Source organism: Citrus clementina, unplaced genomic scaffold, assembly GCF_000493195.1.
Source record: "Citrus clementina cultivar Clemenules unplaced genomic scaffold, Citrus_clementina_v1.0 scaffold_2, whole genome shotgun sequence".
Classification (NCBI taxonomy): Eukaryota; Viridiplantae; Streptophyta; class Magnoliopsida; order Sapindales; family Rutaceae; genus Citrus; species Citrus x clementina.
In genome coordinates, this window is record NW_006262688.1 from 7,066,728 (window position 1) to 7,094,396 (window position 27,669).

Consider the following 27,669-nt stretch of genomic DNA (forward strand, 5'->3'; position numbering starts at 1 on the left):
TTCTTTTCTCTCTTTTTTTTCTTTATTAGAAACAAGTGAGCCTATATTTTTATTGATGTTTAATATACTTTGTTTAATTCAAATTTTTGTTATCTTTTTCAATAAGAGAATAATTTTTACACTGTGAAAATAAAACTTCCAGGCTGTATTCATACACTTTAAGGTGTGTTGGGCACATTATACTATATAATAGTGTACTGCATTATTAATGAGGGTGCATTATAATAGGGTATACTATATTAATGCAGTATTACATTAATATTGTACAATATTACAATATTTCACTAGAAAATAATATTTGTTTTGGAGGAAATCTAGGTGCTAATGTAGGTCAATAACTCAGTGACACGTGGCAAAAAAAAGTCAGTCAAGTGAAGTGAGCTCATTTGACTGAATAGCGATATAGCTCATGAGGGCCTAAGAGATAAACTCCCTGAAAAAAAATGACAATTTTAGTAAAATACTCAACATATAAAGGTAATATCGGAAGCTAAATTTTGATGATTAGAGTGAGCACATGAACAATGCATGCTATCATGAGAGAATGTGAAAATATCTTCTTTTTAACTAAGGATAAGGAGCCAATAAGAAGGGAAATTATCTATCTATGTAATGAGAAAATGTCATGTTAGCTGTTTTCAATAGCACCCTAAAAAGCAGCAAGACCACAAGCCTGAGAGGCTGCCACGTGTCCCGTACTGGAAAAAAAAAGGCTAAAGGTTTCCTTGTCTGCCACACTCATAAATGTCACCATCTTGAGACCACAAGACCAATTACATAAATATTCTCACCTGAGTGAGGACAGTCATTAATTAAGCACCACACATCGAATATTACTAAAACGATCCTCAGGCACACTCTACAAAATTTCGAAGGTTTCTCAAAAAATAGTAACCAAATCATTATTTGAAAAACTCTTCTTTCTCATTTAAAAAAAAAGGAGGGGGGGGGGGGAATCATCATCTTATTCTTAAGAGCAAAAACTCCATTGTTAAAGCGTCAAGATTCCTTGAACCTTAAGGCCACTGTTTTATTGTCCAAAATCTTACTGGAGAGGAAGATAGCTATGTCTCTCTCTCTTTTTGCTCTATCTAACCCTAGGTGAGGGTAGGCAAATTATCCGTCTAATCTGACTTGACCTAATCCGATCTGAAAAAATTTGGGTTAGAATCGAATCAAATTGTTTTCCTAATTTGATCGAATGGTATATAACCAATTCGTTTAGATCGTGATCGGATTGGATTAAATTGATCTGATCCAAAAATTTGGTTGAGTGGGTGACTGAAAAAAAAAAGAAGAGAAAATGAATTTACAAACACCACAACTTATAGCTCTGCTTAAAAAAAAAGTTACAAAAACTTCACAGTTCTCTCTCTTTCTCTTTTTTCTCACAGTCATAGAAGTAACAGCAGAAGGTCAACGCAGCAATGGGCCAACAATAGCACACCACTTCCACTGGAGTGTAAAAGTGACTAATTGATACAAATTTAAAAAGAAAGATAGTATAGAGAATATGTTACAATTTTATAGTGGTTTTTTTAATATAAAATAAAATAAAGATGATGTAGTGATAATTTTCTTGAAAAAAATAATAACACATTTCGCGGCGACCGTGGGGTTACGAGCTTTCACTTCCCCATGCCTCTCTTACCCTTGATTTATTTCAGCTTACAAATGACACACCCACCGGCCATCGATTCTAACGTCCGACTGATCTCCGTGTTTCCTGGGTTAAGCTTGGTTTCATCTGCATCATAATCCATAAATTCACCCATGCTTGTGTTATTTCACCGTTGACATGCATCATTACATTGCATGATTTTTTTCTTTTGTGTAATTTAACGAAATTTCAATGAAATTTATTGATCATTGTAACAATAGTTCTTATCATCAAAATTAAAAATTAAATGGAACATATAGCTAACAGAGGTGGAGAAGGAGAAGAATTGGGAGTGTGTAGAAAGCTAGATAGATGGCTATATAGAAAGCTATATATGGTAGATATTTTGGTGGGGCAAGATTTATTTCCGGTCATTGTATATCGCATTGAGGTGGAGAAGTTCGGGAAGATTAGAAGTAGCTGGCTTTGGTATGTATATTGGTGGGGCAACGGTCATTTTTTAATTGATGAGCTTTAAGGGCAAGTTGGTCAAGATCGAATTTGAAGTGGCCGACAGGTTTGATTTATTTGTTAGTGACTTAGTAGGGGCTAAATACGCGAAGAATCAAGATACACATCCCAAATTTTTTTAATTCCAAATTTGATCCTAAATTATGTCTTATTAATTAAGTTGTTAGTAACTTTTAATAAAATTTAAATAAATAAATTATATTATCTTATTAATTAATTGATTAATATTGTATTATTTGTAATAATTTTTTGAGATAAAAAATTTAAAATATGTATCACTGCTCATACATAAAAATCTTAAAGTTGCTAAAAGTTGAAGAAGAAATTGATATATTGAACACAAACCATTCTTTTTCACGCTGACCATGAGTTGATGTTCATGAGCAGGGCCGGAGCCCGACACCTGCAGACAATACGATAATTGAGTGTAAAATTTTCATTTTAATCCCACACGACTGAATATTCTCTGATAATTTTTAAACTTTAGAGAAAAATATTATTTAAATTATATAATCCCGTAAATATTAATTTTTATAATAATTATACCTTTCAATTATTAATTTACTTTTAACAAATTCTTTTCACTTTTCTTTGATAAAAATAAATGAGCCTACTGTTATCTTCTTTTAATAAGAAAAGAATTTTTACATTATGAAAATAAGATTTTTACATATTATAATCTATACAATTAAAGAAATTATTTAATTAATTTTAATTGACCCTGGAGGAGTTGAACTCCAAGCTCCACCCCCAGGAGCTTTTATAAATGACCCAGTAATTATCCTTGTGTGATGTTTTGCACAAACTTAATGATATTTTGACTAAAAATTATATAAAATAGCAATGAAAGAACCATAATTTTTAACGGGTTTAATCACTTTATTGTACCGCCTTCTTATTGTCCATACGTTTATTTATAATTTTTCTTTACTCGGCCACTTTAACTAATATTTTTTTCATTGATGGTATTTAAAGGGTTACGTATATTAAAAATAATTAAAAATAAACCCAGATTAATAAACATTAAAAAAAAATAGGTTCAGCGGCTACGGCCTAAATAAAAATATAAATCATACGGGTCCTTCACACTTAATAATTTTGTCTTTATAGTTTTTTTTTGATGACATGAGACTATTGCTCAAATTATAACTCATATTACATGAGAGTATAACTGATATGTATAATCATATGTATATACTGAGACCTGTTGACATCAATGCTGATATGGCACCGCTCAGATTTATAACCCTCTCAAATATTTGAGGGACGTCAACTCCCAACCTAGGAGAAAGACTGTCTTCACTCAAGCTCTAGGGCTCCAAGAAAGGACGTTTAAATTAAACCCCTACAATGCGTTTGCGGAGGCTCAAACCACTTCCCTCACATTTGTGAGGGAGTGACTCTAGCCACTTGGGCTTAGCCCAAGTGGTTATTTTATCTTTATAGTTGTTAAGCCCAAGTGGTTATTTTATCTTTATAGTTGACTGACCGACAAAGACTTAAAAGAGTGGTCCTACTCCCTCGCATCAAAATAATTTTCTGAGTAAAAATATTTTGATATGAGTAAAAATATTAATAATAATTTTTTTTTCTTGTACTTATTTATTTTGTGAAAATTTTCTAATAATAAATATATAAGAAAATTATTATAAAATAATAAAAAATATTATAAGAAAACTTAAATGACAAATAAAATTTTATTATAAGATAAATAATAAAATATTTTGCCTATACTTTTTACACTTAATTTTAAAATATTACACTATGTTTATTATAAGAAAATGTTCACAAAATAAATAATTACAAGAAAAAAATTTTATTATTAATTTTTTTACTCATATCAAAACATATATTTCTTATTTTTAATACTTAATTTTTTATTTAGTTTCTATTCATGTGATTTATTTAATTTATAATAAATACAAATAAAAGAGTAGTTAAAAATAAGAGTAATATTGTAAACTTTGGTGGAGTTTTTGTTCATTATAAAAATAGTAGGGGGATAAATAGTATATGTTGATTACTGTAGAGGGAAACCCCCTATATTATATTAAAATATTATTTTTCGACTCATTTATATTTGGCTACAATTTTTAATTTTGTTACACTACATTAAAAAATAACTGATACAATAAAAATGTATAAAAATAAGATTGAGTGTATTGCATTAAAATATTGTTTACATTTTAAATGCAATTATTTAATTTAATGGCTAATTGGGCTTGTTTTTATCTGGTTGTCAACATTTTTTGCCTTGGGGTTTGCCTGCTGGTTTGTTTGATATCATTCATCTAAATGCGCATGGGGTCTCTCATGTTAGGAGTTAGTTTTTCTTCTCATTTACTATTTACTAGTTTGCTTTTGATTTTTGTTCTGTGATTTTTTATGCACTTTATATTTCTGTTATGGTGCGTTTACGGATCGGTAATTAGAAATGGATGAAATCAGAATAGACTAAAATCAAAATGAACTAGAACTGAAATGTGAAATGAGAATCACAATAAATTGTTTACTATTAGAATTAAAATGACTTGTATTTCTATTAATGTGTTTATTTTATTTTGAAATCGGAATAAATTATTTTAAATTACTCAAATGCCCTTAGTTTATTATTACCATTATTTTTATTATTTATTATAATGATCATGATTATTATTATTCAAGAAAATTATTGTTAATAATAATAGATTAATAATTACAATAATAATAATAGATTAATAATTACAATAATAATAATAATAATTATGTTCTCTCTTTTGTCTTTTTTATAATAATAATTATTTTATCTCTCTTTTGATTTCTTTTTCTTTCTTCTCCTCCTCTTCTTTTTTCAATTTCTTCGTTACTTCTTCTTCTTCTTTGTTTCTTCTTTTCTTTTTTCGTTTGTTTTTATTTTTTATTTTTCTCTTCTTTATTGTTTCTTCTTCTTCTCCGTTCATTCTTCATCTTCAAACTCTTTTTTCTTTTTCTCTTATTTTTCATTATTTCTTCTTCTTATTTGTTTTGTTTTGTTTTGTTTTGTTTTTGTTTTTGTTTTTTTTTTTTTTCCTGTTTTGCTTTTTTCCTCTTCCTTATCGTTTCTTCTTCATCTCCGTCTATTCTTCATCTTCAAATCAACAAGTGAAAGACACCACGGTGCTGTGTGATGATCAACAACATGATTTTAGTATTGCGCAGCGAGATTTGGATTTTGGTTGGTGTGATTTTCAATTATTTTTTGTATTTTGTAATTTATGATTATTTAAAAAGAGGATAAAACTATAATAATGCAATTTAAGTGGATATTTCAGAAATGAGACTCTCATTCCTAAATCTCAATTTGGTGTGGGATCCATCAAAATGAATCTCATTCCTCTCTTTATTTCAACAAGTAAATATGAGTTTAATTCTAATTTTGTATTTTGATTCTCTAATTTAGGAAATAAACACACCAGATTTGGATGTTTAGGTTTATACCCCCTCCATTAATATTTGTCATTTGATGATCTATATCATAATTAGAGGTGCCACCTAACAGCCTTTCCCCCACTATCATGGTGGATTTTGCGCGTGCTCGCGTACACACACACTCATATATATAATTGTATAATACTTAATTTCAAAAATTATTAATAAAACCATAAAATATTAATAAATTTAAATGATATTAATTTGATTTTAAGATTAATATAAAATAATATTATTTTTTATAATCTAGTCCATACTATAACAAATATAACATTGCATAATGTGTTTACTTACCAGCAGTGGCAATGAGAATGCTATAATCAGAATCAATGACACGTTTACTTGCAAAATTAAAGCTTAGAATCGGAATCAAAATAGTGTTGGGCCCATAAATTTAAGAATCATTATGAGAGTTCTGACTCCCGAGGGGCTTTGGGAATTGGAACTCCAGTCTCAGAAATAACTTTTTTATCCCAAACTAAATTTCTTAATACCATTTTATCCTTGATTTAAAAAATAATTAAAAATTAAAAATTAAAAATAATGAAATTAATAATAATAATAAAAATAAATTAATAAATTGTAACTATAAAAATATTTTAATAAATAATAAGAACTTATTATTATTATAATAATTATTATTAATTTTAACTATATAATATTTTCATAAATAATAATAAAATAATATCTTCATAAATAATAATAAAATTATTTCATAATAATAATAACTACTTATAATAATAATAATAATAATAATGACATTATTATTTTTATTATTAATGTCATTATTATTATTATTATTATTATTATTATTATTACTACCACCAATTGACAATAATTAATAAAGGGTATTTTAATAAATATGATAGTTCATTCCGATCCTAAGACAAAGTAAACATATAAATTAAAATGAATCTCATTCCAATTTTGATTCCCACAGCTCAAATAAATAATTTATTTTTATTTTCATTCTTGATTCGAATCCAATCCATTCCAGTTACTGATTTGTAAACGTACAATTAATGTAATACATCCTTATGCAATACACCATAAAATAATATAATTAATATAATAAAATACAATATAATATGTCAAATACATCCTAAAACAATACTGATATTTGAATATCATCAAGACAAAATTAAAATACTATTCTACAATAATATTGTAGCACACAAAACCATAATACTTTTCATTCTACAGTGCTATCATTTCTGTTCTAAACTTCTAATGATATTTATCGGTTGGTTAGGATTTTTAATTATCTAAGTCCTTTTTAATTTTTAACAACTTTATGTCATGTGTCATAAAATAATATTGTATAGATAGAGTTTAAATTTTTTATATTTTAAATTTATTAAACAGCGATCCTCAATTTTCGATTGGAGAGGTTCAAATAAGCTTAATTTTTGTCGGTAGTGGCCAAATACCATTTTCAATTTTCTGTCTGTAGATTCGCTTGAAAATTTTTAGCACCTTCTCATTTTTATCCTCTATTCTTCAGCCCCTCCTCCCCTGTTGAAATCATTTTTAACTTTTGCCATCCGGTCTTTGCGTTCACTCTCAATCAACATACGCTCCCTTTATTTTCGTCGGCCTTTGATCTCAATTCTCAAATACAATTCACTGTTGTTTTCTTATTCAGGTTTGCTCCCTTTTGCCATCTACTCTTTTGAATTTTCACCGGATCAAGAGACACTTTTCTTTTTTCAATCTTCTGATCTCAGCAACACTAGGCTTCTGCTTTGTTGTAATCTACTGTCTTTGTGATTTATTTTTGTTCCGCTCCCTATCTGGTTTTCGTGTTGTTGTCTCTGTTTTGTTTCGTATCTGTACTTGTCTTTTTACTCAGTCAAGAAATCCTTCCTCTTCTTCCTTCTTTTCATCACTTCATCGTAAGAATCCTTTGGGCTGCCGCCGTCGTCACTTGTGTTAGATCAATTATTTTGCTGCCTAACTAATCAATTGCTCCGTGGCTGTCTCTGTTCTGTTTTCATTTGGTTCGCTTCACATTTAGATACTTTTCAGAGAAATAAGAAAAAATATAAAGGGAGAGGCAGAGAAAAAAAAAGGATTGAAGATGGTGGATTCTGTAGTTGCTTTTGTTTTACAAGTTGCAAAGTGCTTGGCTCCTTTGACAGAACGCCAATTTTGTTGTGGGAGTAACCGTAACTACACTAGCACCTTTGAGAATCTCATGGAGGAGGTTCAGAGGCTGAGGGATGTCAGACTCGTTGTGCGACACAGGATCGAGGAGGCTGAAAGAAACGATGCGCAGATCGTACGCATCGTTGAGGAGTGGCTTGCGACAGTGGACGAGTTCATTGCTGAGGCTGAAATGTTTGTAAAGGATGAAAATGAGGCAAATAAGGGATGTTTTAAGGGGATGAGTCCAAATTTGAAGACTCGCCGTCGGCTCAGCAAGGAAGCAAAGAGGAAGCTGAATATTCTTTTGCAACTCCGGGAAGCTGCAGCGAGTTTTGACAGAATTTGTTACCGCACCATTCCAGAGGACACGTGGCTTATTTCTCGTACAGGCTACGAGGCCTTTGGATCTAGAGCGTCCACTTTGGATGGTATAGTTACTGCTTTAAAAAGTCCTGATGTCAACATGCTCGGAATTTATGGAATGGCTGGTATCGGGAAGACGACGCTAGCCAAAGAAGTTGCTAGGGTAGCCATGAATGACAGACTCTTTGATCAGGTGGTTTTTGCCGAGCTGTCTCCGTTTCCGGACATAAGGATGATTCAAGAACGAACTGCGGATGGGCTTGGTGTGATTTTTCACGAGGAGTCCCTATCAGGAAGGGCAGATAGGCTACATCATCGACTGATGCAAGAGAAGACGATTCTTATAATTTTGGACAACATTTGGGACAGGCTTGATTTGGCGGCAGTTGGAATTCCACTTGGAGATTATCACAGAGGATGTAAGGTATTATTGACTACAAGAAGTCTGGACGTATTGTCAGGGATGGGTTCTCAACCAAATTTCTTTGTTGAGGCTTTAAACGAAGAAGAAGCTTGGAGCCTATTTGCGAAGATTGCAGGTGATGATATTCATGTTAGTGAATTCAATATTGTAGCAAGGGATGTGGCAAAAACTTGTGCAGGTTTACCTCTTCTCATTGTAATGGTAGCAAGTGCATTAAGAAACAAGAGATTATTTGAATGGATGGATGCTCTGCAACAGGCAAGAAACTTTGAAGGTACATTTCCAACTGTATTTTCAGCCATAGAATTGAGTTACAATCACTTACAAGAGGAGGAGCTCAAGAAAATCTTTTTGTTAATAGCATATACCTACATAGCATCCGTTGATGAATTGTTAATGTATGGTATGGGATTGGGTTTATTTGAAGGCATCAATAATATGGAAGAAGCAAAATGTCGAGTACATATGTGGGTCGATAAACTCAAAGCTTCTTGTCTGTTGCTGGACCATGTATGCAAAGATGAAAATCATTTTTCTATGCATGATGTTGTTCGTGATGTCGCCATAGCAATTGCATCTAGAGATCTAAATGTGCTTAGGTTGACGGATGAGCTGGTTAATCGATGGGAATGGTTAGATGATAGTGAAATAAAACTTAGCTCTTCAATCATCTTACATGGGGTCAAGACTAATAAGCTTCCTGAAGTATTGGATTGTCCTCTACTGGAACTTTTCTCAATAAGTGCTGATAAATATTCAAAGTTAATGATTCCAGACAATCTTTTCACGAGGATGATAAAAGTTAGAGTTTTAGTCTTGACTAATTGCATGCATCTATTTTCACTTCCTTCATCACTTGGTCTCCTAAAGAACCTTAGAATATTGTGTCTATGTTACTGCAATTTGGAAGATATAAGTGTTATAGGAGATTTGAAGACAGTAGAAATCCTTTCCCTAAAAGGTTCTAATATTGAGCAGTTGCCTGTAGAAATAGGTGAATTGACTCAACTAAGGTTGCTTGATTTGAGAACTTATTCTGAACTAAAAGTTATTCCACCAAATGTCTTATCAAAATTATCCCATTTAGAAGAACTATACATAGGTGATAGTTTTAATAAATGGGAGGTGGAAGGGCTCAACAATGCAAGCCTAGATGAGTTGAAGCATTTGCCTAACTTGACCTCTTTAGAATTACAAATCAAAGACGTCAACACTCTACCAAGAGGCTTGTTCTTTGAGAAGCTGGAAAGGTACAAAATATGTGTTGGAGATGAGTGGCACTGGCGTGACTGGCTGGAAGTAGATGTATTGCCTGAAAGTTGCAGAGAATTCAGACTCCAGCTGAATACCAAGATTTGCTTCAAGGATGGGCTTATCGTGCAACTGCAGGGAATTGAAGTTCTTTGTTTATCTGGATTGCAAGATTTCAAGAATTTTTTTGATGAATTACTCAAAGTGGGTTCTTCACAACTGAAGCATCTCTCTGTCCAAAATTGTTACGCCCCCAATCTGAGAGAGTCAGAGGTATGATCTTTCTAACACAAGCTGAATCATATTTCATTAGTATTTCAATAACACAAATTGGATGTGAAAAATATTCTTGAATTTGTCAAATATAGAAGCCATAAAAAATTCATAATCAATTGTCCAAACTTTTTTAGCATTGTAAAAGGCTTCACAGTGTTTTAACAGAATCTTTTCCACACCTGAAAAAGACTTTGTAAATACATGTACAACTCCATAATAATTGGACATATAGTAACTCCTAATGATTTCGAAGGCCATGGACAAGAAATATTGATAATTTAGATTGGAGTATAGTTACAAACTTATGCTATTGCATGTAAGAGAAGACTGATCCCAGAATTATAATGAAGTGACATTGATAGTATGGAAACAGCTGAGTCTTTTCTAGTTTAATCCATTTAATTCATTCTTTTTGAAACTAACTAACTTATGCTCTAAAGAAGATGGCGCCTTCTACATCACAACAGAGAGAGGAAAACTCAACAGCTAGTATGCGGTCGAATGAAACTATTTTGGAGGATGGTATTAATGTCTCAAATAGACTTTTCACTGAGCAGGTCTGTTATTGATAACCCAATGATCCTAGTTATCCTATATGATTTAATTTGTCCTTCACTGTTATATTCTTGTTTATTAGCAAATATAGGCTAGAGTAATAAATAATCATATTCCTTAATTATTCCAAATTTTTCATCTCAATTATTGTAGGTGGCACAAGTGCATTCGCATAGAAAAGAAAATGTTCTGCAGACGCACTACTTGAATTTTATTGCTGTTGTTGTTGTTTTGTTATATAAAATCTGTTAGTAAATACTAAATATGATGTAATTATTTTAAAAAAATGACTAATAAATTGATTTGAAATCACAATGACAAATTGCCATTTTCTTTAATATGCGCCTTAAGAACGTGATAACTCCATATTTTAATTTTTTCAATGAAAGTTACATATTAGAGATTCAGTTTGAATTAAATTTGACTAATGAATTGATTCAAGGTAGTAATTTAATTATTAATTTATTTCCTCTAATTAGGATAGAATAATGTGGAAAACCCAATGCTCGATTAGCTGAGAGAGATAGATTCTTAGCTTCTAAGATTTTTCAGTCAGCAAATGGAGAAATGATTACATGTTAAATTTATATAAAAGAAAACTCTAACAAGAAGTTAATTTGTGCAGATTGTGGTACCAAACTTGGAGACCATGGAGCTGTATAATATAAATGTTGAGAGGATTTGGCAAAACAAAGTTGCAGCCGCATCTTGTGGTATTCAGAATTTAACGCACTTGACTGTATACAACTGTAGGAATTTAAGATGTCTACTTCAATCTTCTACAGTTAGCAGCTTTGTTCGACTCCAACAACTTTTCATATGTGGATGTCCTGTCTTGGATGAGATCATAGTTGTGGACCAAGATTTGAGAGAAAAAGAAAGGAAGGATAATAGGGTCATGTTCCCTCAGTTAAAAATTCTAAACATGGAGGATCTTGGAAAGCTCACAAGGTTCTGCGCAGGAGATGAGCATATTGAATTTCCATCGTTGGAACAGTTAGAGATAAAGGGATGTCCTGAATTCATGATGGATTATAAAAGCACTACTCATGACTTGACAGAAAAGGTACTTACAAATTAAAACTTCTAATATTAATTGTTCAATTCTACAACTATTTGAAAGTATCTCTCTAGGGTCATAGAACTTAGAGCATGAAGAATTGAGAATTTCATCGGTTAATACATTGACTCCATTGTCCCTTTCTTTTTCCTTGATTTGTCACCCAGGTATTCCCCAATTTGGAAGTTTTGAGAGTTGAAGCAAAGAACATTCCAACAATATGGGAGTTTCCAGAAGACTTCTTTTGCAAACTTAAATGTCTTGAAGTTGTTTTAGATGAGTCGACTATTATTTTCTCACTTGATTTCCTTCAGAGATTTCACACCATGAAAATACTCAAAGTAAGAGGAGCGGAATATGATGTGGTATCAAATGAAAAGGTCGAAAATGGGTCGACAGCAATCATAAGAGAAGTAAACAAGCGTTGTGATCTGAAGCACATTTTGGAACAAGTGTCCTCCAATATGGACAATTTGGTTATCCTAGAGGTATGTCGTTGTGAAAATTTGATTAATCTAGTGCCATCCTCAACATCATTTCAGAATCTAACAAACTTGGTGGTATGGAATTGTGATAAATTGATCAACGTAGTTACAATTTCAACTGCTAAGAGTCTGGTGAAACTAAAAGAAATGAGAATAAGTCAATGCAATAAGATAACTGAAATAGTTGTAGACGGGGGAGATGCAGCAAAAGATGAAATTATTTTTAGCAATTTGAAGGTCTTGTGGCATGAACGTTTAACAAGTCTCACAAGCTTCTACTCTGGCAATCGCACGTTCAAATTCCCATCTTTGCAAGTATTCATTGTGGATAAATGCCCCAATATGAAGATTTTCTCTCAAGGAGAAATAAGCACACCCAAGTTAAGCAAAGTGCAGCTGCGCTGGGATGATAAAAATTATGGGATGTGGAAGAGTGACCTTAATACAACCATCCAACAGCTCCATCTGAAATGACATTGGTACGTATTCAGCGAATTATTGATTGTAGCTTATAGAGAATCGAAGGAGTTATATTTTTATTTAAGCATTAACTGCTTACGATAGAAGCAATTTATATGAAAACTTGTCTTCCTGCTCTCACTTTCATTTTATTTTGCCCTTTGTTTCACAGAAAGTCCAAACTTGTAATGAAGATTCAGGCCAACCTTTTGTGCAGCATCTGGAATCAGACCATTTTTATTTTTGTGCAATTTGTATGACATTAGTATTGTGATTAAGATTGTGATGTCTGCTTGAACTGTAAATTGTATAGGCTTCTGGCTTGTGATGTCTTATTGTAGAAATCGTTTTTACAAAGTGACGAAGATTGTAATAGCTTGATGTCTTCCAGATGTAAAAGTACGTTCTTTGGAGTCTTGCTGGTATTCTCTCTTCAAGTGTTCTATCAGAAATCTTCAAGTTGAGCAGCCTTTGAAGAATGGTGCATTGGCCTTCTAATTGTTTAGTTGCTCCAATACACACTGTTTTATTTTGGGTTTACATCATATTTTATAATTGATATAGCCGATGCACTCTTATGTTCTTCTGTTCTGTTTAAATTAGTTTTGTTTTTTTTTCTTTTTGGCTTGTATCTTTAAAACCTATGGGAGCTGGCTCAATAAACACATATAGCCAAGGTGGTTGGATGTTTACCCAACAATTATAATTATATGCGGCCCGTGTCTTTTCCATCAAAAGTGAGAAGGTGTTGGTGGGAGGGTCTTTTGCTTCGATGTTGATAAATTGTTCTGTTTTTGGCTTTTCTTATTTCTGCAATCCTGTTTAAGAGTTTTCAACACTTTTTACGAAATATATTTTAACCAATCTCATCATCCCTAAATTCAATCACTAAACCATCAACTTCAGATTTATCATATTGTTCAGGATTCAGGGACTCATTATTGTCGTTGTTGTAAAAGCAGATTACAATTGTGTGTTTTTTTTTTTTTTTTCTTTACAAAATATTTATGGACATAGCAATTGTGGTAAGTTGGAAGAAATAAATGATACAACAATAATCTAACAGAAGAAATGTTTGTGTAGATACACGTGGGAATTGGTTGGTTTTTTATTCAAATTTTGTTTTTCAATCGAGGGCACGATCGATATTAAGGTGTCAGCTATAACAGCGGTCGAAAGAAAAAAAAATACAATTATTGTAGTACTCGGCAAATCAGTAGTTATAAGATCAAAGTTAACAACATTTTAAAACATAATTATTAAAATTTATCTAATAATTTAATATTTTAAAAATTTTATTCAAATTATTTAAATATAATACACAAGCGTTCAAAGCCAAGCTAGCCCATTTGGCTTATAGCGTTTTAAACCTTTTTTTTTTTTAAAAAAAAATCTATTTCCAGAGTTTGAAGTCTCTGCAGCTTGGCAATGAATGAAGGAATCCCATCGATATGAGCATTGGTTAATCTAAAATACTTCCAAGTTAATCAACTTTACCATCTCTTTGGTGGTGTTTGGTTTTAAGGGCCAGTTTGGTAATGCTGCAGCTTTTAAAATAATTGTTGTTAGCTGTATTGTAGAAATAATCAGCTGTGAAGAGAATCAGTTAAGTGTTTGATAAATTTTATTTTTAAAAGTACTGTGAATTTTAAAAGCAGTTATGAGTGTTTGGTAAATCTTATTGTTAAACTGCTGTAAGAAAATAAATGACTAAAATATACATAATGTAGGATGAAATTTACTTATACATATAAAAATGTGCATGTACAGTATTATAATAAAAATTACATTGGCATAGAATTGTTTATATATAAACAAACCCAAATAAGACAAACAACAAATATTATAATAAAAATTACATTGAATATGCATGAAAATGGTGATGAATCACTTACTGTTATTGAATATGGTGATGGAATACATATTGGATCTTACTTTGTTGCACTAGAGAAGTTTTGATAAAACACAAAATATGAAGAAATAGGGTAAACGAAAAATGTGTGTTAATTATAATAAAAAAATTATTAAAATATTGATTTTATTTCCAATTTAAATAAAGATAATTTCGGGTTTAAGTAATAATTATAAAGATATTTATGAAATTATATTAAAAAATAAAATTAATTCTCAAAATCAGAATCTAAAAGTTAGTGATGTGGCTTCTTCATGGACAAGAGACCTCCCAGAACGACTATAGCTAGTGGTAGGCCGCGGCATTTTTCCACCATCTCTCTTCCCAATTTCTCCAATCCTTCGCTGCCATTTGAGTTCCGAAAGGCCTTCTTGCAGAACAGCTCCCAGCTCTCATCCGGCCTTAGAAATCGAAGCTTATGGGCATATGCATTCTCGTCTGAACGCTCAGCAACCTCCTTAATTCGAGTAGTGATAATTACTCGACTGCCATTTTTGTTGTCCGGAAAGACTCTTTTAAGGCTCTCCCAAGTTTCGTTCTGCCATATATTATCAACAACTACCAAAAATGACTTTCCTTGCAAATAATTGTAAAGATACCGCTCCAAATCTTCTTCTCTCATCTTCTTACTCACTTTTCAGAACATTGATCTTCAAAGATCTTATAATTCTTAAGAGAAGATCTTTAGTGTCATAATCTTGAGACACGGAAACCCAAGCGCGACGATCAAATTTATTCTTAACATCATTATTTTGGTAAAGCTTTCGAGCAAGACTTGTTTTGCCCAAACCACCCATTCCATAGACTGAGATTACAAGACGGCGTGGTTCTTTGCTTAAAAGCTTGTCCAACAATTTGGAAACATCATCATCAAAGCCAACAACATTTGATTGGAGATTTCAGAGGGTATTTGCCGTAGAAAATTTGACTAACCTTCGAACTCTTAAGTACGCGGAGGTTGAAAGCTGGAATCAGCTTAGATCTGATAAACCGATCAATCTTCGAGAGCTGCACATAGAGCAAAAAGCGTGGACAAGAGAAAAGGTAATGTTCACTTTCAACTCTATTGCCAAATTAAAAAGCCTTCAAATATTATCAATTAAACAGTCAGGTGAGTGTTCATTTGCTTTATTGCAACCACTCTCTGATTGTCCATGCCCTGCGGATTTGAGACTGCGCGGGAAGATTGAGAAATTACCAGAAGACATGCATATCATCTTGCCGAATCTCGAATATTTGTCATTGGAAAACTCAAATTTTGATGATGATCCAATGCCTGCGTTGGAGAAGATGTCGAACCTGGTGATTCTTGACTTGCACTATGATTCTTACTCCGGAAACAGACTCATCTGCACAGCAAAAGGTTTTCCTCGGCTTGAAATTCTACAACTTCTTGTGGATGAATTAGAGGAGAAGCAAGTAGAGGAAGGAGCTATGCCTAGTCTCCGGGGATTGAGGATTCCGGAAGACTTGGAGTCGAGAATTCCAGAAAGACTCATATCAATTCCTCCACCAGCTGAGGGAGAATGTCAAGAAACCTGATATGACAAGCTTACCCTTAATTCTGATCTAATGAGTTTTGAAATCTTTCTGCTTGTGTGCTTTTTTACTTTCAATTTCATTTTAACTTTACCCTCTGTTATTGTTAGCTAGGCCGTTAATTTTGGTAGTACATAGTGGGTTCCAATTTGTTATAATTACAATTTCTTCACTTTATAATTTTCCCTTTGAGTTTTGGCAAAACCCACATTTTGTTTTTCCCTTGAAAGATCAAACCATCCTTAATATCATATAACTACTAGCTGCTGATTGCACAGCAAAATTTATCACTCAAAATAATCAAATATGTAGCTAACACCACTGTGATTTTTGAACAAACATGCCAGTATGTAACTCGCTTCGTCAATTTTCCATTACTCATAAATCACAAGTTCGTTGAAATAGCCAATACGACTTGGCATGCAGTGTGGTTGCAATCAAGAATGACCCAAAACACTCTAAATACCTAACTGTACTAACTGTTATTTTTATTTTTCAAAAAATAGGTAAACACAATTTTCATACTATCTATTGGCTATAACATAGCAGAGATCAAGGAAGCCATCTTTATATTGGAAAAGACATTGCTATAAAGGAAATGAAAGGTTTGAATTACTTGGGATAGAAGTAACAAGAAGCAGCAATCAACTCCTCTTTCTCAAGTAAAGCACCTTTGCTGACCTGCTTGAGAAAGTAGAAATGGGAACCTACAATGGAATGCCAACCCTTCTAAGTAATACACAGAAGCTGTCAAAGTATATACATGAAGGAAATCCTTTCTGGAATGCCACATTTTGCAGAATTGTAGTGGGAGCATTTACTTGGGCGAAAGACTTGATTTCTTGAAGCTCAAAGAAGCAACAAGTGATGTTAAAACCAGTGCTGAGTCAGAGTGCGAGGCAATGGCCCATGACTGTGCTGAGATCATTACCAAAAGAAATCAAATTTCATTCGCGAATGAAACACATTGAAACAGATTTTCACTCTGTTTTCCTCATGAAAGTCGCAAACAATGAGTTAGATGTGCAGTTCTTCCCTTGCAAACTTCTAACTGATAGCTCTGTACTAGATCCACTTAAATTACGCTAACCCCAGTGTGCTAATATTTTTAAGCTAATCCTGCATAACTTTCTTAAAAGATACACCAATATGGGCAAGACCCAGTTATTTGGGACTTTTTAAGTACCTGGTATTTACACTTTTACGACTGATTCCCAGGAGTCAATCAGTCGTAACACGGTAATACAATACAATCGTCAAACTTTGAAGACAAAATGTACTTATGATTTTTGTAACTTGCTTTGTGAATTGTCCATTACTCATTAGTGAGTTTGTTTTGTTCATAGTTGCTCCCTACTTGCCTCAGGTTTGATGAAGTAGCCACCATGACCTGGCATGTAAGTGTAGTTGTAATCAGGAGTGGCTCAAAAATACTGAAAATTGGTTAAATAAGTACAATAACAGTATAATATAAGTTTCAAATAGACATCTATTTATATTTCTTTATTAAAAAAAAAATTATTGCAATGCACACTCAGATAATAAACCCTTTAAGTCATAGTAATGAACGTGGAGGAAATCTGTGCCAAGACATTCCCCTAAAGAGTGTACCTCCACTGCTAATAGTGTACAGAACATAGTTCCCTCTGGGATATACATCGGCTCTGTCAACGCACCCTTCGCCACTGGTTAGGCTTTATTGGCTAATTAATGTAGTGACAAATCCCTTGAAGAGATCGATCCATAGTCTATAACTTTCCAGATCTAAATTCTTAGAGACTTTGTGTCTGAAAAGAATCCACATCACAACACAAAAAAATCAACGAACATATCTAACAACAGCATAGTCAGATAGCAGAGAAAGCTTTCGAAAACATGGGGTTAGGTACTTGAGGTTGCCCACTCCTAATTGTAAATTTGTAATTACATGACAAGGCTTTCGTGAGATATCTCAAGTGAGGGATAAATAACAGCACTTATTTGAAAAGCAAGAGAGAACGTGAGAGTTGACTACAATATTGTAATGGAAAATACTCGATTTTGCAGTAAGCAGAAGATCAAATTAGTGTTTGATGGACGCACAATTGTTTGACGAAATGATTCAAAGACACACCTCGGCTGAAAGTTAGAATTCCCAAACACGGGTGACAGAGCAGTGATTCCTTCAGAATTCTGTTTGAGACATGTCATTAAACAGTTTTGTATTTCCATCAAACACCTATGTTCTTTAATTGCGGAGAAGACAACATATTAGGAGGAAAAGACTAACAAGGAAAGATAAGATTCTTTCTATGAAGAATGAATTAAAAGTGATATGATCAATGACAAGACCAGAACTTGCATTTGAATGATCTCAAACTAACAACAGATGAGTAAAGGAAATAAAATGACATCAAAATTAAGATGATTGTCAAGCACACACCTCTAAGCCTCTTTAAGTATTTTTTTGCTACCAATTCTCATCGCATTCCCATTCGGTTGGGAGAGGAATGGATTTCAATCTTTCTGGAATTTTCAGTCTGTAGGCATTGGTGACCCTCAAACCTCTTAACATAGGCATGGCTCCATCTCCTACTTGCCATTGCGCTAGATCATTCAAATCAATAAGTTGTAGAATTTCAAGCAGGTGAAAACCCTTCGTAGTACATATCATTTTCTTTCCACAGTAGCTCTTGAGGCCTAAGTCAAGGATCGTGAGGTTCGGCAACTTCTCTAACTTAGGCATTGGGTCTTCCTTGAGATGAGATTTCTTCAATGAAAGGCATTCGAGATTAGGCCAGACTTCATGTAGGTCTTCTGGCAATTTCTCAATCTTACCACTTAATCTCAAATCTATGAGATATGAACAATCAGAAAGTGGCTGCAATGAATCAAAACAAGTATCATCGGAAAGTCTAATAGATAATAATTGAAGGTTTTTCAGATAAGCAATCGACTTGAATGAGAACTCCTCTTCTTGATACTTCGATATAATGCGCAAATCTCGAAGATTTACCAACTTTTCAGGATTAATTTCAGCCCAGCTTCCACGTTCTACATACTTCAGAGTCTGAAGATTAGACAAATTTTCTATATTCAAAGTACCCGTAAAATTTCCAATTAGATGTCTCAACTCTTTTAACTCACAAATTTCTCTCGGTAACTCCATAAAAGCCATATTACCAGATATATCAAGAGTTTGAAGCCTCTGCAGCTTGGCAATGCATGAAGGAATGACATCTATATGAGCGTTTGTTAATCTCAAATACTTCAAGTTAACCAACTTCACTATCTCTTCAGGTAAGTTGTAGCACCCGCCTACAGAGCAGAGGACATTACTTACAACGCCCTCGAAATTCAGCACTCTCAATAAGGTGAATCTTGAAGACAAGGGTCCTAAGGTATAAGTTAGAGGGAGTGATGGATCCCACCGTTGGTTGAAGAGCAAAAGGGAGCTTGAGCGTGGATTACAATGTCCTAGGCCCCAGTCCCCTATAATTCGAAAATGAACAGCTTGACGACGGCATGACGATGATATCAAATTTGGGGCATCCTTGCAGATGTGAATAAACTTTATCTTTTTTGCCTGTTCAATTGCAAGATCCCGCAAAAGATCATGGACTCGACATGTTGCAATCCTTCCCCAACATCTTTTATCGATTTGAATCAAGCTTCTGTTGATCAACTCATCCAAGTTTTCCTCAGCCACTTCTTCCATGGATCGATCTGTATCCTGCTGTATAAAACCCTCGGCCACCAAAAGTCGGATTAGAGTTTGCACATTAATTTCAAAATCCTCTGGAAAAAGACCAAGATACAGAAAGCATAGCTTCAATTCATGAGACAGGTTTCTAAAACTTAAATTTAACAAAGAGGATATATGGATGCAGTCATTCTTTAAATGTTGCCAAAGATGATCACGAACTCTACGCCACTCCTGTGGCTTCTTCATGGACAAGAGACCTCCCAGAACGACTATAGCAAGTGGTAGGCCGCGGCATTTTTCCACCATCTCTCTTCCCAATTTCTCCAATCCTTCGCTGCCATTTGACTTCCGAAAGGCCTTCTCGCAGAACAGCTCCCAGCTCTCATCCGGCCTTAGAAATCGAAGCTTATGGGCGTATGCATTCTCGTCTGAACGCTCAGCAACCTCCTTAATTCGAGTAGTGATAATTACTCGACTGCCATTTTTGTTGTCTGGAAAGGCTCTTTTGAGGCTCTCCCAAGTTTCTTTCTGCCATACATCATCAACAACTACCAAATATGACTTTCCTTGCAAATAATTATGAAGATACCGCTCCAAATCTTCTTCTCTCATCTCCTCCAACTCCCTTGTCAGAACATTGATCTTGAAAGATCTTATAATTCTCAGGAGAAGATCTTTAGTATCATAATCTTGAGACACGGAAACCCAAGCGCAACGATCAAATTTATTCTTAACATCATTATTGTGGTAAATCTTTCGTGCAAGAGTTGTTTTGCCCAAACCACCCATTCCATAGACTGAGATTACAAAACGGCGTGGTTCTTTGCTTAAAAGCTTGGCCAACAATTTGGAAACATCATCATCAAAGCCAACAACGTTTCCCTCAATTGAAAACGAGGTTGCTCTTCTTAGTTCTGTCACTCTTCGAGAAACATCACGACCCTTTGCTTCAAGATAGTAATTAGTAGCACTTTCGAGACGATATGATTCACGTCTACGAGAAATGTCACTGACTCGCTTCCTGAGCTCTTCAATCTCCTTGCCAATGTTATACAAATCGATCTTTTCTTTTCCTTGATTGAGTACACACGAACAGATCTTCATTTTACCAAGGAAACTTGGCTTTCTTTTCCGATCATCGATCGCAGCTGAATCGCCTACCCTAAGCGTGAAGTTATCTAAGACGTCTTCAATATCATGAGCAACGTCTCTGATATCAGACACCCACTGACGGATCATGGGATCATCAACTTGTTTGTCTTCGGCATCCTTTATGAAACAGAGCATCCATTCCAGTTCTTTCTTAAGCGACCGAACTTCAGTTCTTACTTCTCCTAAGAAGGCGGCTTCTTGAATGAGATAATCACCAAGCCTTTGCACCACAAATGAGACTACTGCATCAACCATTGGTGGCCTTGGTGTGTGAGATAGAAAGCCAGATGATGAAGCAAGGATTCTTTGTTTTCAGGATTAAGCGTTCAAGAAGAAAGCTCTTGTTACAAGTTTGACTTCTAGTTGCTAAAGATAATTCCCCTTTTTTTCTTGTTCAATTTAGTTGAATCACACTTTTGTTATATAATAGGTTAATATTTTTATTATTATGAACATATTAAAAGAGTTAATACTAAAGTTTTATTGTATTTATTTTTAATGTTCTTGAATAAGTGAAACAGTGCCTATCACAATCTTACAAAAAAACAAATCAGCATAAGTTACATCAATAATGGATCTACGTACCTTTTAAATCCATACCCATTAAAATAATTTTAACCCGTTTATATTATTAATATATATTCGAGGTAGATACTCTCACACAAAATTAACATTCCAAATTTCAACAGAGTATTATTGAAAATTAAGAGGGTTACTATCTAATTTTGGATGATAACTGGATCGAAAATATAAATATAAAAAATTTTCAGTAAAGGACTTAAAGTTTTAAAAAGATCGTTCCTTATCACTAGAGTTACACCTTTCTTGACTTAAAAAAAAAATTCAATAAATTGCTATGAACTGTTTCTGCAACTTGCAAGAAACCAGCTGGAAAATTCGTCATCAAATAATCTTGACAAACAGACAAGTGAAGAACTTTCCTTCAATTCAATCCGAAAGAAGCATGTGGGAAAATGACAAACTTGGCAACGAGGAAGGATCCATAAAGAAAACCTACTTGCCGAATATTTATTTTATAATAAAAAATAATGGGTCTTATCAAAATTCAAACCTACCCAAATGACAAACTTCTACTAAACTTATATAAATAAAAGTATTGCGGAGTAACATTATTAATAATTTATAACAAATTTAAATTTACCAACTCATAGTTTCCCAAGTGTTCCACAACTACCTATTCTTAAATTAGTGACTGATTTTGGGTTGCTATATGTTAATGATAATGTAACTTATCAGCTGCCTATAATTATATTTCTCCGTGAGGAGTTGCCAAGTTTTGGGAAGATAATAAATTGTGTTAATTTTAGAAGTATAAAAAGTAATAGTTTCATCTGCTCAACAGTTAAAAGGATTTCATTAATCAACGTAGAGTTTCCCATCTCCCTGCTCATTTATTTATTCAATCACATTGAATTTGTACTTCTTTTTTTTTTAAATAAATTAAATAATTAGGAATCATGCTATGTATTATTTAGATATCTAAAAGATTAACCGAAATTGACAAGATATATGTAGTTGTGAGGATTCATTGTGTTATTTAGCAGCTCTTTTAGGAAGAATATTTTAAACTAAAAGTTTAGGACAGGTTACATTATCTGTTATTAACATTTTTTACTGTAATTAATTTAACAAGATGAGCATAGACAGTAAAGAAAATGATTGCAATTGTTAGTTAATTTAATTGATAAAATCTCTTCGGATGATATTGGAGTTCAAACTCACCTAATAAAAGCGTGAAGGAAGTTTTTCTAACTATAATTATTAAAAAAAAAAAGATAAAAATAAGGAATCTTGTTTTTGGCATAGGCTGTGGATAATTAATGATGAACTTTTCATTAATTTATTATGAATGTTAATGTGAGTTGAGTAAAATGGTGTTTGACGAAATTAGAAAAGTGTTCGATGAAATGCGTCAAACAAAATTTTAGATGAATCACTGCTCTCCCACCAGTATTGTCAATACTGACTTTTTGATCGAGAATTATTTTTAAAGCATTTCATTGAGCCTTTCGTATTTCTATCAAAAATGTTTTACTCCTCTGCCTATTCCAGAACAGAGCATGTTCCATTACAATATTGTAATCCACTCTCATGTTCCAATATGGTTTTTGCGGACTCCTCTTGATGGATGGGTTAAGGCTAACTCCGAAGGATTGTCTAAAGGAAACCTGGGTGATCCTGCCTGTGGAGCGATTTTCAGAGATCATTTAGGTGAACATCTAGGCGGTTTTCGTCTCTTTCTTGGTCATGGAACAACTTTTTAGTATACGCAGGACTTACGGCGGGAATTTCAGAACTTGTAACTATCCGTGAGAAACAGATAACTCCATTTCGATGGCTTCCAAATGAGACAGTCCATAACATTACACTTAGGAAGAATGATATCCAGTACGGTAGCCGCAATTTGGGCAAAATGAGTTGGAAAAGGTAGGAAATTGACGCTAAAGGTGAAACAATAAAACTTTAAATAGAAAATTTGTTAAGCCTCAGTTTTAATGAGGTTCATATCATATTCGCTTCACTTATATACAAGTAAAAGAATGCAGATAATTACAAGAATAATCACACTTTTGAGGCTAACTATAATCAGATGGAAGAATGTTATCAGATTTAAGTAAGTAAGCTAAAAAAAAAAAAGATATTACACGGTACAATATTCCTCGCATTCCTTTCATCTAAGAGCCTCAACTTGATATATTATGATCCATAACAGATACATGTCGCTCAGGCTGCAAACCTGTAAAAATGAGGTCCTAAATCACATATAATCTCTGCTATTGTAGACCCCAAAGAATCTGCCACCGAAGAGGAAACCTGAAAGGTATCAATAATAAGTTTAGATAAGTAACTAGTATGCTGAAATGAAACCGATTTACCATCCCCAATTGTCCATTTAAACAATTGTTTGTTCTTTTGCTTATTCAAAATGAGTATTTTCTATTATAACATGGTAATCTAACGTCACATTCTGTTTTTCTCTTCAACCAAAGGAGACATTGTGATACGTATATAGTTAGAATCGAACAAATTAAACATTTATATTTCCATCTAACAAAAACCACTCAGGGAAGTTTGCTCATAATCAAATGAACCGCTATCTATAGTCTACTGACATTATCCCTCAAAATACATCATCGTCTCTTAATAATAGGATAATAGTAAGGGAAAAAACACTAGTATTATGAATTAATGCCATTGCCTACCATTCAAAATAAAGAAAATCATGCTAACTGATTATCTAATAAAATCCAACTACAGCTGAAAATGAAGTAAAAGTTACATGCACCTATAAATTCACTGTCCAACTGGCAACAATAAAAAGAAAGTTTTAAAAAATAACCATAGTTGAAACAAGCAGGTATTTCGAAGATCAGATCAGAGGGTGGTGCAGCAACAGCCACAAATCATAAGCATACTTACTTTCATCGAATTCCCATACAGCTGGGAGAGGTATTGATCTCAATCTTTCTGGAATATTTAAATTTGGGATGTCTGATGGGATCTTCAAGCCTCTAAGCATAGGCATAGCTCGTTCCTCTACTTGCCACTCCACTATTCCAACTTCTACTGCATCAAGTAGCAGAATTTCAAGCAGAGGAAAACCCTCTGCCCTGCAGCTCAGTTTCTTTTCATGGTAAGGATCCCCGGAATCCCTGTAGAAATTCAAGTCAAGAATCGTGAGGTTCGACAGCATCTCTAATGCAGGCATTGGATTTTCTTCGGGAAGTACAACTTTTAGCGACAGACATTCAAGATTTGGCAAAAGGACATGCATATCTTTTGGTAACGTCTTCATCCTCCCGGTTAATCTCAAATCTACAAGGCGTTGACAGTGAGAGAGTGGCTGCAGTGACGCGAAAGCATTAGAAGACTGCGGCAGTACTACAGTACCATCCGAGAGGTTAACCGATAAGAACTGAAGGTTTTTGAGTTTTGCGATAGATTCAAAACTGAACTCCATTTCTCCCATCGATTGCCCATCGCCGCCTACAATATGCAGCTCTCGAAGGTTCACCAACTTAGCAGTGTTAACTCTGATCCAGCTTTTACACCGTACATACTTCAGAGTCTGAAGATTAGTCAAATTTTCTATCGGTAGAGTCCCTATGAATTTTCCAATTAAGTGTCTCAACTCTCGCATCATATTAGTTTCAGGTGGTAGCTGTACAATACAACGGGACAAGTCGAGAGTCTGTAGTCCCTGCAAATTGAAAATCGAAGATGGAAAATCCCTTATGAAAGTTGTACCCCTTATTCCCAAATACTTCAGGTGAATCAACTTTCCTAACTTTTTGTTAGGTAAGTGATTGTCGAACAACATTCTGCTAAAATATCCTGATTCCCCAATTTCAAGTACTCTCAGCAACAAAAATCTTTTGAACAGTGGTGCTAAGTCTCGCTCTTCAAACAATGTCACGTTTTCGTTGAAGAACAAAAGGGAACGTGAGAGTGAATTGCTGTGATGCAGCCAGAAAAAACTTGGAGTCTCTGAATAAATAGCTTGACGGCGACATGATGATTGGACTGAGGAAGGAGTTGGATTTTTAGCTTCATCACAAATGTGAATAAAGTTCAGCTCTTTCGCTTTTTGAATGGCAAGATCACGCAGAAGATCATGGATTCGACACGTTGAAACCCTCCCCCAACATCTTTCTTCTGCTTGAATTAAGCTTCTGTTAATCAGCTCATCAAAATTATCTTTAGCCACTTCTTCCATTGTTCGATCTTCACTTTGCGGTACAAAACCTTCAGCAACAAATAACCGGATTAGTTTCTCCACATTGATTTCAAAATCCTCTGGAAAAAGACTCAAGTAAAGAAAGCACAACTTCAATTGATGAGACAAATCATTAAAACTTAAATCTAACAAATAAGAGATATGTACAGAATCGTTCCTTAAATGTCGCCAAATGTGATCACGCACTACCCGCCACTCCTGCGGCGTCTTTGTAGACAAAAGTCCACCCAATACGACTATGGCAAGTGGTAGGCCGTCACATTTTTCCACCATCTCTCTTCCCAACTTCTCCAGACTTTTTCTCTATTTTGTGCCACGAAAGGCTTTCTCACAGAACAAAAGCCAACTCTCATCTCCCCTTAGAAATCGAAGTTTATGGACATAAATCTTCTCATCTGACCGCTCAGCTACTTCTCTATTACGGGTTGTGATAATTACTCTGCTTCCATTCTTGTTATCGGGGAAAGCTCTTCTTAGGTTCTCCCAATCCACTTTACGCCATACATCGTCAAGAACCATCAAGTATGTCTTTCCCTGCAAAGATTTGTAGAGACATCTCTCTAAATCTTCTTCACTCTTATTCTCTAAGCCCCCCTCCTCCGCCGAGCTGATGATATTGAAGGACTTTATAATCCTGAGGAGAAGATATTGAAATTGGTAATCTTGGGACACAGACACCCAAGCACAGCATTCGAATTTATTCTTGACATCACTGCTATGGTAAATTTTTTTGGCAAGAGTTGTTTTGCCCAAACCTCCCATACCATAGATAGAAATCACTAATCGCCTTGCCTCATCACCCGCCAAAAGTTTAGACAACAGTACGTCAGTATCATCCTCGAAGCCAACCGGATTTTCTTCAACATCAAACGAGCTGACTCGTCTGAGTTGCTTCAATATGTGCAGCTCGTGTTTCTCTGCTTCGCTCTTGTCGATTATATTTTGGAGGGCGTATGATTCACACCTACGGGAGACCTCGCCGAGTCTCTTGTTGAGCGTTTCAATCTCCTTGCCTATGCTGTACAGGCTGACTTTTTCTTTGCCTTTGCTGAATAGATTTAACTCCTTGATGGAATAAGCGAAGAGTCGTTGCCTTTTCTTGGGAGTAACACTAAGCATATATTTATCTAAGACATCCTCGGCATCGTAAGCAATGTCTCTGATGTCAGATACCCATTGGCGTATCAAATCATTTCCAGCTTGTTTGGCTTCTGCATCCTTTACAAAGCATTGCATCCATTCGAGTTCTTTTTTTAGCGACTCCACTTCATCCCTCACTCCTCCTAAGGTCTTGGCTTCTTGGATGAGATAATCCCCAAGCCTTTGCACCACAAATGAGACTACAGCATCAACCATACTTCCTTCACAATACTGCTTTGAATTTGGACCCAGATGGGTAAAGAAAGCTCATGCCGTGGCTACTAGAACATGGAGGTGGCCGGGTATAAGATGCTGGCGCGTTGACTGTTGGTCTTTGGTCATGCGCACTCAGCGGCCGAGCGGAGATGCCCCTTGACGGCTTGACCTGTGGTGTATGATTTGAGAGAAGAAACAAGGAAGCTGACGCTTCGTCGCGGAAAAAGTTTGTAAATTACCAACACTGCCCTCTCATTTCATTATTCATCAAAGTCATCCTGCCGACAAAATACATATGCCCCACCCAAGAATTATATAATACTTTTAGACCAGAAAAGAGCTTGAGCAAATTGCCTGAATTTTTTTAAAGATAAAAATATTTCGTATTTTATGAAAGGTTTTGTTTAATATATATATATATATTGGTGTTTCATTTGCTACTTAAAAGAACAAAAAGTGGCTTACATTTTTCTATAATGCTTAGCAAGTCCGTGTGCCAAGTTATGGCATTTTAGTCATTACAACATTTTAGACAATTCGTCCGACTATAGGTTAGCATTTTTCAATACATATATATTTGGTGGTTTACAATTTAAAAACTCAAAATAGTTAAATCATAACTATACATTAGCTTGTAATTTCATTGAATATTTTTAAAGAGTAATAC

At 34.2% G+C, this 27,669-nt stretch overlaps 4 protein-coding genes across 8 annotated transcripts; 1 reads left to right on the forward strand and 3 right to left on the reverse strand.

The window, feature by feature from the left end:
• The first annotated feature begins 7,030 nt into the window (after nucleotides 1–7,030).
• LOC18053061 (probable disease resistance protein At4g27220) lies at nucleotides 7,031–13,345 on the forward strand. Of its 4 annotated transcripts, none has more exons than XM_024191279.1 (6): nucleotides 7,031–8,787; nucleotides 8,941–10,037; nucleotides 10,481–10,597; nucleotides 11,221–11,661; nucleotides 11,823–12,619; nucleotides 12,772–13,345. In XM_024191279.1, the coding sequence occupies exons 1-5, from the start codon at nucleotides 7,659–7,661 to the stop codon at nucleotides 12,612–12,614; spliced, it is 3,576 nt and encodes a 1,191-aa protein (XP_024047047.1). In that variant the 5' UTR covers nucleotides 7,031–7,658; the 3' UTR covers nucleotides 12,615–12,619; nucleotides 12,772–13,345. The 4 variants fall into 4 exon arrangements, with proteins under 4 accessions (XP_024047047.1, XP_024047048.1, XP_006446159.2 ...); XM_024191280.1 differs by having other exon boundaries at nucleotides 9,703–10,037; XM_006446096.2 differs by having other exon boundaries at nucleotides 7,031–10,037.
• A 1,401-nt stretch (nucleotides 13,346–14,746) lies between these two features.
• On the reverse strand, nucleotides 14,747–15,667 carry LOC112100848 (disease resistance protein RPP13-like). The gene is given in 4 exon segments (XM_024190698.1): nucleotides 14,747–15,142; nucleotides 15,144–15,353; nucleotides 15,445–15,519; nucleotides 15,617–15,667. Coding segments are annotated over 4 exon segments (732 nt in total).
• A 949-nt stretch (nucleotides 15,668–16,616) lies between these two features.
• LOC18053062 (disease resistance protein RPP13) lies at nucleotides 16,617–21,300 on the reverse strand. 2 transcript variants are annotated; one of them, XR_002907256.1, is made up of 3 exons: nucleotides 18,473–21,300; nucleotides 17,662–17,837; nucleotides 16,617–17,440 (listed from the first exon to the last, which is right to left on the reverse strand). XR_002907256.1 is itself a non-coding variant. In XM_006446097.2 (2 exons), exon 1 carries the CDS (start codon nucleotides 21,140–21,142, stop codon nucleotides 18,500–18,502), a length of 2,643 nt encoding a protein of 880 aa, XP_006446160.1. In that variant the 5' UTR covers nucleotides 21,143–21,300; the 3' UTR covers nucleotides 16,617–17,440; nucleotides 18,473–18,499. The 2 variants fall into 2 exon arrangements, 1 of the variants encoding a protein (XP_006446160.1); XM_006446097.2 differs by lacking the exon at nucleotides 17,662–17,837.
• Nucleotides 21,301–23,397: 2,097 nt separating this feature from the next.
• LOC18053063 (disease resistance protein RPP13) lies at nucleotides 23,398–27,364 on the reverse strand. The gene is given in 2 exon segments (XM_024191047.1): nucleotides 23,398–23,722; nucleotides 24,329–27,364. Coding segments are annotated over 2 exon segments (2,730 nt in total). The 5' UTR covers nucleotides 27,003–27,364; the 3' UTR covers nucleotides 23,398–23,666.
• Nucleotides 27,365–27,669: the final 305 nt, after the last annotated feature.